The 10,124-nt window shown below is 29.8% G+C and overlaps 1 protein-coding gene and 2 long non-coding RNA genes across 3 annotated transcripts; 2 read left to right on the top strand and 1 right to left on the bottom strand.

The window, feature by feature from the left end:
- Window positions 1–1,928, bottom strand: LOC124934499 (transcription factor MYB119-like). Its single transcript, XM_047475036.1, has 3 exons — window positions 1,630–1,928; window positions 1,427–1,553; window positions 1–708 (listed from the first exon to the last, which is right to left on the bottom strand). Exons 1-3 carry the CDS (start codon window positions 1,926–1,928, stop codon window positions 1–3), a joined length of 1,134 nt encoding a protein of 377 aa, XP_047330992.1.
- Window positions 1,929–8,417: 6,489 nt separating this feature from the next.
- Window positions 8,418–8,872, top strand: LOC124937011. Its single transcript, XR_007099203.1, has 3 exons — window positions 8,418–8,554; window positions 8,645–8,737; window positions 8,821–8,872. It is a non-coding gene; the product is annotated as an uncharacterized LOC124937011 (long non-coding RNA).
- Window positions 8,869–9,310, top strand: LOC124937012. Its single transcript, XR_007099204.1, has 3 exons — window positions 8,869–8,973; window positions 9,052–9,120; window positions 9,219–9,310. It is a non-coding gene; the product is annotated as an uncharacterized LOC124937012 (long non-coding RNA).
- Window positions 9,311–10,124: the final 814 nt, after the last annotated feature.

Below are 10,124 nucleotides of genomic sequence, written 5' to 3'. Positions count from 1 at the left end.
TTAAAAGAAAAGGTCATTTGAAGTATTACCCTCTCCAAAACCAAATTGAGAATGATTAGAAGCATTAATCATCTCTATCAACTCCATGTCCTTATTATTTTCTCGGGTTGAAGAAGGTTGATGTTGACTCATAAAATCATTGTTATCCACGTTGTTCTTCGTCGAAATGTTAGTCGATAATGATCCATCAAAGAGACCTGAAAAATACTGATCTGATGCTAGATGGGAATGGGTGGCGATGTCCGATTCTTGAACTTTATGGGTCGCACAATTCACATTACTATCACTTTTATTGCTGAAAAGATTGACCATAAAGTCCATCTCATCGTGATAGGTTTCCTTCGTCATCAGCTCAAACAGATTTTCACCATCATTTGGCGAATGAGTCAATACAATATCATCCTGATCCGTCATAACTAAAGAGTTGGCAAAGTTGGCATCAACAATTTGCGAACTCATCATAGTATTGCCAAGATTGTTACTCTTTATATAAACTTGGAGAATAGTTGGCTCTAGAGTTTGAACTTCTTGCATCGAGTTTTTCATCTTTCTTTTTGCATTTTGTTTTCTCCTTGCCGCGTTCCAATGATTTTTTATTGAGTTCTCTGTTCTTCCCGGGATTCGTTTGGCAATCTCCGCCCATCGATTGCCAATCTTCTTGTGAGCCTCGATCAACATCAATTCTTCTTCTTCACTCCAACCATCTTTCTAAAATAAGTTATAGAAAGTTAATCTAGTTTACATTTGTAGACACAAACTAGAAGACGACAAATTTTTGTGACATCTTTTGCTTTGTTGGTGAAAAAGTTATAATGAGAGATAATTTCAAAAATTAAATATTAAAAAAATATTTTAATAAAGTTACGGTTACTTGTATGTATTTCTAATAAATCTAAAAAGTAACTAGATTGCGTATAAATTAAATATAAAAAATAATAATCAATAATATTTAAAAAAATATGCATATTTTTCTTTATTGATACAAATTTAAATATATAAAACTATTTTTAAAATATAATGAAAGGAAAATACCTTTCTACTTGGAATGTATAATAAAATTTAAAATCAATTGTTATTTAATATGAGAATAAAAAATCTCAAACTAGATTTACACAATCGTACACGTCAAATATTTTTTTAGTCATATTTTCACGCGTCTTTACACGGAAATCATGCGATAAAAGCATGATTATGATAAGCATTCTTTTGCAAAAATATGAAAAGTAAAATATTTTTCTGGAATTATATTTCTAAGTTTTGTCCTTAGAAGATGATGATCAACATGAAAGAAAAAACTAGCCAAAATCTTAAACAAATCCAATCCTAATAAATGAAATTTTAATTAAATTACCTTAAATTGATGTGAAACAAGAACAAAGAAAACCTTAAACGACTCAAATTCTATAAACAGATAGCTTTAAATTACCTTAATATCAGGTCTCAAATGATTAAACCACCTCTCACGACACTGCTTCCCAGCCCTAGCAATCATCTTCTCAGCAATTCGTGACCATTTTTTATCTCCATACTGTCGCACCAATTTCACAAGTCTCCTACAATAATTAATTAAATTCTAAAATCAACAAAAACAAATTGACAAATCACATTCAAATTCAAAGATAAATTAACCTGTCTTCTTCTTCCATCCACTGTCCTTTGATGAGGAAACTATTTTTCAATGCCTTACTTTTCTTCTTCGATTTGTTTTCTTGATCCTGATACATCAAATGCGACAGTTCCGTGTTGTTAGAATAATCATTAACATCGGACGTAGGCGCCGCAATCCCATGCCTAGATGAATTAGAAGGAGATAACGAAATAGAAAAGACATTAGAATTGTTATTTTCTTCCATCAAGAATCTCTCCATTTCTATCAATGAGGAATTAAAACCATTAGAATGAGAACCAAAATTACCACCAAATTCCATCTCTTTAAATCAAAGAGAAGAAATTGAGAGACAAAGAGAAAGTGAAAAAATAGAAGAAGAGAGATGGTAATATATATTAAGCCTTGAGGGAGTTGGCAATAGGCTGTATGAGCTGAGAGCCGTTGATCATAGTTTGATCCAAAGGATGAGATTTGTCCATAAGTGTAACTTCCTGGCATACTTTATTATTGGTGAGTAAGAAGAGAGATTAGTTGCTTAATTATTTTTAGTGGCATAGTTGTAATTTATGAGAAAAATTAAAAGGAAATATTTAATTAAGTAGTTCTAAAAGCCCTCACCTATTATTAAATGACTTGAACTTAATTAAATTAGTTTTAATTAATATATATTTTCTTTCGTTATGGTAATTATCTGCTGAGTTCCTCTACACCAACTCCTTCCACCAATCTCCTCCAACACATAATATAATCACACCACGTCACCTAAAAACATCTAAGCCATTGATTAATTAATTACTTCAAAATTTATAAATAATGTTAAAAAATATTTTACTAATAAATTTTAGTTTATTAATTAATCAATGGCTGAAATGAAAGCATGACACGTGGCATAATCATACAAAATAGATGAGGAAATGGTGGCTAGGAGTTGATGTAGAGGAACTCAAACCCTAATTGAATTGGTTATCAACAGGTGATCAAGTTTTAAAGCCCTGTTTGATTTAGTGCTAGCTAGAATATTTGATTTAAGTATATTTTTATTGGAATAAATCTTTTTAATTTTATTATTGCCATTACTACTAGATTTTCACAATCTCTTTTTAATCATTTTTAATTTAAAAAAATAATTTTACCATTAGATTTTCACAATTCTCCTTTTTAGTGTAATTACATTTATTTATTGGATATTGATATTTTATTTTTATTCTTAAAGTAAATTGTTTATATGAACTTTTTGAAAAAAATATGATTTTTCTTTCTAATATGAAAATTGTGTTTTAATCTTTTAATTTTATTAAGCCAACAAATTTTTGTAGTTTAGTGTTTTAAATATTATCAAATTTACAGTGCTATGACTACTACTGATATTTTACAAATTTTTTTTTTTTTTTTTTTTGTTAAAAATTCACGTATATTAAAAAAGTTAAGCACAACGATAAAACATAATATATAAAAAAATATTATTTAATATATTATCTAGCTTTATAAGTTTTGAAGAAGAATAATTAACTTTGACCAGAATATTTAACAATTTTATATTATTTTATTTAATTAAAATAAATAATGGCAAGAATGATGATTGATGGATGATGATTAATCAATTTTTTTACATGGTCAAAATGTAATTTTATAAGGAAAAAATTAATTGATTTATTGGGGATTAAGCTTTGTCATTATGTTTTTACTAGCATGTATCCCGTGCATTTACACGAGTAATAATATAAAAAACTGTGAAAAAATATTACGGTAAAATTTTTATGGGTGGGTCAACCCACAATCCGACCCAAATATCCATTTACTCTCACATATATTCAAATTAACCACAGCTCTCGACCCGACAATCCGGACACTTTAAAAATTAAGCATTATATATATATAGATTTCTTGATAGATGTTCTTTTAATTAATTTGTTTTATGAGTTAGTTTTGAAGTATTTATGTGGCTTCACTTAGTTGTAAATTGGTAAAACTATTGTGTACTTAAAAAAAAATTAATTTATTGTTAATTCTCTTAATATTTATCCTATTATTATTGTTATCTATTTTAGGAAAATGACATTATTGTCTTATGTTTATGATAAAATATTATTTAAAAAAATAATTTAAGATATATTATAAAATTATTTTTAGTGGGTTTAAAAAGAAAAATATAATATTGGTGTATTGATTGATATATTAAATTTCATATCTTATGTCTAATTTATTAGTATTATTATTATTATTGAGTTAAAAGGCTTACAAATAGAATATGTAGTATTTTTTATCTTTAATTTTAAATTGTATATATAATTGTTCAAATATAACTAAACATTTTCTCTTTTCAACTTTTTATTATTAAATTATTATATATAATCTTTGAAAGGTATTAATATTTTATTATGTTTGTTAAATTATATATATATATATATATTGTTAATATATAAATTTATTATTATATATATATATATATTTATAATTTTAAAAGGATATATATACATTTTTCTTTATTTAAAATACATATAAAAATGTGAAAAATATTAAATATAAAATTTTTAATTATTTTTTCTACTCCCTTCAATTTACTCTCTCCTATCTACTATAAAATTAAAAAAATAATTTCCAATAAAAAATACTAATTATTAAACTAGAATAAATATTGATTAATTTATTATATTAAGTAAAAACTAATCCTGATTGTCATTTTAATTTTTTATTTAATTCATTTGAAATTTGATGAGATAAAATTTTAATTAATTAACTTTTTCAAGATATTCAATTCAAATGAGTGATGTAAACGATCAATTCTGTAGGTTTTTTAACCAAAATTCATCATATCCGTTGATGTCAATCTTTTTAAATTTTCATCCATCGGGGTTAACGGTTAAACATCAATTCAATTTATCGGTTATAGGGATCGATTATGAACCGATCGATTTATTATTATTTCGGTCTATTTCATTTTGTTATTTTCAGTTTTACAGACCCATCTAATTCAAACCACTAACTAATAATATACAATATTATAGATAATAAAAAATATTAAGAGAGAAAAATTAAATATAAAATATAAAAAATAATTAATAATTTTTATATTTATATTTAGTTTTATTATATATATATAAATATAATTATATATTTTAAAAATATATTTTCTTAATTTGAATTATCCCATCTTCATATTCTTACTTATTTTAAAATATATAAATAAATAAATAAATAAATTAATATATATATATATATATAAATTAATAGAAAAAAAGAAAGAGAAAAATAGTTAGTTGGAGTAATGAAAATAATTAATAATTTTATATTTAATATATCATCTTTATTTATTTATTTATTTATATTTATATATTCATTAAATATAATATATATTTCTATACTTTATTAATTTAATTTATTTACTTCTCTAACAAAATTGATGTAAATAATAATTTTTTAGCTTCATAATCATTACTCTTATTATATTATATATATATATATATATATATATATATATATATATTAGAAAATTAATATAATAATTTATTATTATAATATTTAATATTTTTAATAATATTGTGATAATATTTAATATATAAATTATTATTATATAACATAACATCCATTTTCAACTTTTATGGCTAACTCCATTCCACACTATCATTGATTGATGTAAAATATCAAGAGTCTTATTCTCATCACTTTATATTATAAATGAAGAATGTCCTGTGGCTATTATGGGCGGCAACGCAACCAATCTGGAGTTGGTGATTTTAGTAAAATTAACTCAGACTGTGGTGGGATTAAGGCCATCAACATCACCGAACACATTCTCAACAGTTGTCCAATCCAATCCATGGGGCAACAATGGGCTCTTCAGATCCATAGATACAGTGGGTCGTCTCACCGTTCCCTTACCCATCCAGCTCGTGGGATCGTTCCCTTATCCCCACCATCAACAACAACACGGTCTCATTGGCCCACGACCTCAGCAACAAGATTGTTCGGCTACTATATTTAATCTAACATATATCAAGACTGCCATGCACACTCTCAATATTACCCCTCCATATGCATGGGCGGATCCATGTACAAGGCTGCGCGTGTAGTCCAAAATATTTTGTATGTATTTTGACAATAACGACAGAAAAATACCATCGTTATTGATGACTTTTTTTGTATGTATTATTGAAAATTTTGGTTTATTTTTAAATCTTTTTTGTCTGGATAGAGTTTAAATCTTGACTTCGCCCTTGTCCATATATGAGATGTAAAACGTTTTGGTTTGTCAGATTGACACGGAATACGGACAGTCAATTTCGTTATGCATCCTTGTCACGTTCTGGTGCAGAGGTTGAGTAGATAGGTGTAACCAATATGGTTTCAAAATCATGTTCATTGAGGAAACCTCCATTCATGTTCTCAAATTACAGACATCTTTAAAAAGGACATCTTTAAAAAGGTCTTTTTGTAAGTATTATTTGAAAATTTTCAGGACAGCGAGTATCTCCCGACGGTAACATTAACAAACAATAAGCTAACAGTAATATATAAACAAACTAACAATTTACTAACACGGGGACTAAGAATTATTAATCCAATAATAATATATAAACAAATTAATTAATAATACTTACTAACCTTAATCATTTATAAATTAACAATTACTAACCTAACACATAATAAACTAACAATAATATATAAACAAATTAACATTTTCCACGAATGGATAGAGGATTGATAATAATAAAAACTGTTAAAATCAATCAAGTCATCCATCTCCTCTGGGCAGTATAAAGATTGTAATATATAAAGCATCGTAAGGGCTAAAACCGTTACTGAAAGCATCGAACGCCGTTACTGAAACTTATTTGTAACGGCAAATAAAACCGTTACCAATCGTTACAAAAAATTACGTTACAGAAACTTCACAGGTATCAGTAACGGCGTTCGAAAACCGTTACTGATAGTCATGGAATAACAGTAACGGTTCTAGCCGTGTAAAAACCGTCACAGAAACAACACGAGCATCTGTAACGGTTTTATAAAACCGTTACAGATAGTAATGGAACAACAGTAACGGTTTTAGCCGGCTAAAAACCGTTACTGAAAGACTGATTTTATCTGTAACGGTTTTCGAAAACCGTTACAGATGCTCGTGTTGTTTCTGTGACGGTTTTTTATTTCTTAAACCGTTACAGTTAGATTTATATTAACGGTTTTTGTAATTATTTAACCGTTACTAAACCCTAATATTTTTTTATTTTTTTTACAAATTTTTACCTATTTAAAACCTCAATCATTAATAACCAAAAACCAAAAACTACAATCATCAATAACCAAAAACCCAAAAATACAATCATTAATTCAAAACAATAATCATCCACAACTACAATCCATCCAAAAACTATAATCCATCCAAAAACTACAATCATATCACAAATTCACAAAAACCATTAATTAACGTATTTCAAATTACATTTCAACTGACCAGAATTGAAGTGGGAAAGCGACGATCACGAGGAAGGGGATCATCTCTAAGTAGGAGGGGCATCATCTCGAGTGGGAGGGGCAGGTGGAAGTTGATCACGGGGAATCCTGGATAATAAGAAGTTCATTGTCGATCTCATCTCAAGCATCTCATCCCGCATTCTCTCACGCTCCCTTCGAGCTTCTTCACGTTCATCTTCACGCTGCATCAATAACTCTTCGCGCTCCATTTCACGCTGCCTTTGTGCTTCCTCACGCTCCATTTGACGCTCGAGTAAGGCTTCTTCGCGCTCTCTCCGTGACTGAAGCTTCTCAGCTTCACGCTCCTCTCGCATCCTCTGTATCTCCTCAAGTAAAAGTGTGTTTTGCGTGTCACCGCGCTGTGTGCTAGTACCACCACGAGCATCAGGTCTAAAAGATCTAGGTGTGACACCGGAGCCCAAACCCACAACTCGCCCATGTCCCTGAGACCCGAATGCGCACTCAGTCAACTGCAATTCATTTCTATTCGAGTCTTCTTCTATAGCAGTTCGCAAGGCAGTCTACAAACACAAATTACATTCGATTACATACATACATAAAATAAATAAAAGAAATATAACTAATAAACACGACTTACCACTTTTTCTTGAATAATAGGGGGAACCACCGGATTTGGATCTTGCAGAGTCGGTTTCTTTGTATGAGTGTGCAGAAATAATTCCGCAAAATTAGGCGACGTACCGGTAGTCTTCTCCTGTACAAATTTAATAATTAATAAAAACGTAATAACATTATAAACTTTGTTATTCAATGATAAAACGAACCATTTGCTTCTCCACTTGCGAAAACGAACCATTATCCACGTCTAACCTAACATACAAATTATCCACTAACCTAACATACAAATTATCCACTATCCTAACCTACAAATTATCCACTAACCTAACATCAATAATCTACTTATAACAATCTAACATTGATTGTAAATAAGAACTAACCTGGATTTTGAAGTGCAAACTACAATCCGCGGCAGCAAAGACAATGACAAATTCAAACAGCAAGAATTGAAATTAATGCAACCTGATTCAACAATTCAAGATAGCATAAAGGAAGATCAGAGAAGATATTGTTGATTTAAACAAGTTATATGTTATTATTATTTGCTATATTCAATGTAACATTATATGAGTATCTACCCAAAGTTAATAGTTCACAATATAACAAATATCACTAATCCACTAAAAAGCATTATTTTTAAAAATTAATAATCAAATAACTTATATATTATATTTCATTTGATCTCTAGTAAAAATTCTTATAATACAATTTATTTATTTTTAAATATGAATCAATATATATTATTATTATTCAGGGAAAGGAAGAAATAAGAACAATTCACAACGTATTTGGCATTATAGAAGAATCAGAAGATATGTAATTCTAGGTAATCATCGAGATGCATGGACATTCGGTGCTGTTGATCCAAACAGTGGTACTGCAGCCTTATTAGAGGTATTATGTATACTAATTACTAATTAATCTTCCACCCTTTTCTAATCTTTCTATATCCAATTGATTTACCTCTATCATTTTGATCTCAAGCTTACAGAACGGCTAGGAAAGCTACAGAAACAAGGATGGAGACCTAGACGAACCATCGTTTTCTGCAGTTGGGATGCCGAGGAATATGGATTGGTCTCTATCTCTCTCTCTCTCTTTATTTCTCTGTTTTTAAATTTTCTGAATTTTGAGAATTTATAGAGATGTTTTGTTTGCAGATAGGATCAACAGAATGGGTTGAAGAAAACAGGGAAACCTTAATTTCGAGAGTAGTTGCTTACCTTAATGTTGATGTTGCAGTTTATGGAAAAGGGTTTCATGCTTCCTCAACTCCACAGTTAGATGAACTTATTTTACAGGCTTCTCAATTGGTAATGAATGAATGAATTGATTAATTATTGGTTTCATTCTTCAATCATGTATTGTAATTTGAACGATGATGACTGTAGGTTCCTGATCCAGACAATTCATCCCAAACTGTTTATGATGCTTGGCTTCAATCGAAATCTAAAGCTGTGGTAATAATTCCTCTGGTCACTTATAAGTAAAATTAAAATTTAGAATAAGAACGATAACTCGATTTGCTTTGATCTTTGTGGTTGTGGATGTAATGCAGTTAGGTAGATTGGGTGGTGGAGGTTCAGATTATAAAGCATTTGTTCAACACATTGGTGTTCCTTCTGTTGATATGATTACTGGAGATGGTAATGAATGACCCATTTGAAAACACTTTAGGTCTCAAATTCGATTCGAAAGGAGGTCATGTGTGTGGGATGTTAGTGCTAATCTAGATCGTATTCTGGAAATTGCAGGAGGTTATTCTGGAAATTGCAGGAGTTTTAACAATTAATGTAACAACCAGAAGATTGAATGGAACAACCGGTAAATGAAACAGACACATTTGAAATAAGCCAAAGCTGTATTAGGTCATATGAATATCAGATTTTCAACTAACTCATACACAAATGAGAAAACAGCCCTACAACTAATCAGATTAAGCATATGATTCACGTACCTTAATTTCTGCAGGCGGCGGCAAAAGGCGCGGACGATCAACCGGCAGAGCTCTCGAGAATGGGAGGCGCTAATCTGGAAGAAGAAATTAATATCATCGATAAAACTTACCTGATTGCTAAACAGATAACGAAGAAGATACATTACCTGATTGGCAGCGAATCGGCGGATATCGGAGTGAGAAGATATTGGACCGAATCGGCGATATTGGAGATGATCGGCGGATATTAATCGGTGGAGGAAGAACAGGGGAAGAAAACTTACCTGGCGGCGACTTCAATAGACGGCGGCGACTTCAACAGACGGGCGGCGCTGATCGGGAAGAAGAGGAGAAAGCGCGGAGGAAGAAAAGAAAAGAAAAGAAAGAAAAGAAAGAAAAGCAGTTCGCGGGTTTATGAAAGACATTTTGTAACGGCTTTATATAACCGTTACAGATAGGCAACCGTCTTTTCATATTCTTCTTCAGCATCTGTAACGGTTTTTGAGAACCGTTACAAATAGTTTAATA

This window comes from Impatiens glandulifera, chromosome 4 (assembly GCF_907164915.1).
Source record: "Impatiens glandulifera chromosome 4, dImpGla2.1, whole genome shotgun sequence".
Classification (NCBI taxonomy): Eukaryota; Viridiplantae; Streptophyta; class Magnoliopsida; order Ericales; family Balsaminaceae; genus Impatiens; species Impatiens glandulifera.
Note: the sequence above shows the minus strand (reverse complement) of the source record. Positions and strands in the feature narration are given on the sequence as shown.

What these genes read in the sequence shown, in the direction of transcription:
- LOC124934499 (XM_047475036.1), bottom strand. Translation starts at nt 1,928, where the DNA reads ATGGAATTTGGTGGTAATTTTGGTTCTCATTCTAATGGTTTTAATTCC. An exon ending in TGGATGGAAGAAGAAGACAG is followed by an intron (nt 1,554 to 1,629) that starts GTTAATTTATCT and finishes TAATTATTGTAG; the next exon opens with GAGACTTGTGAAATTGGTGC. An exon ending in ATTTGAGACCTGATATTAAG is followed by an intron (nt 709 to 1,426) that starts GTAATTTAAAGC and finishes AACTTATTTTAG; the next exon opens with AAAGATGGTTGGAGTGAAGA.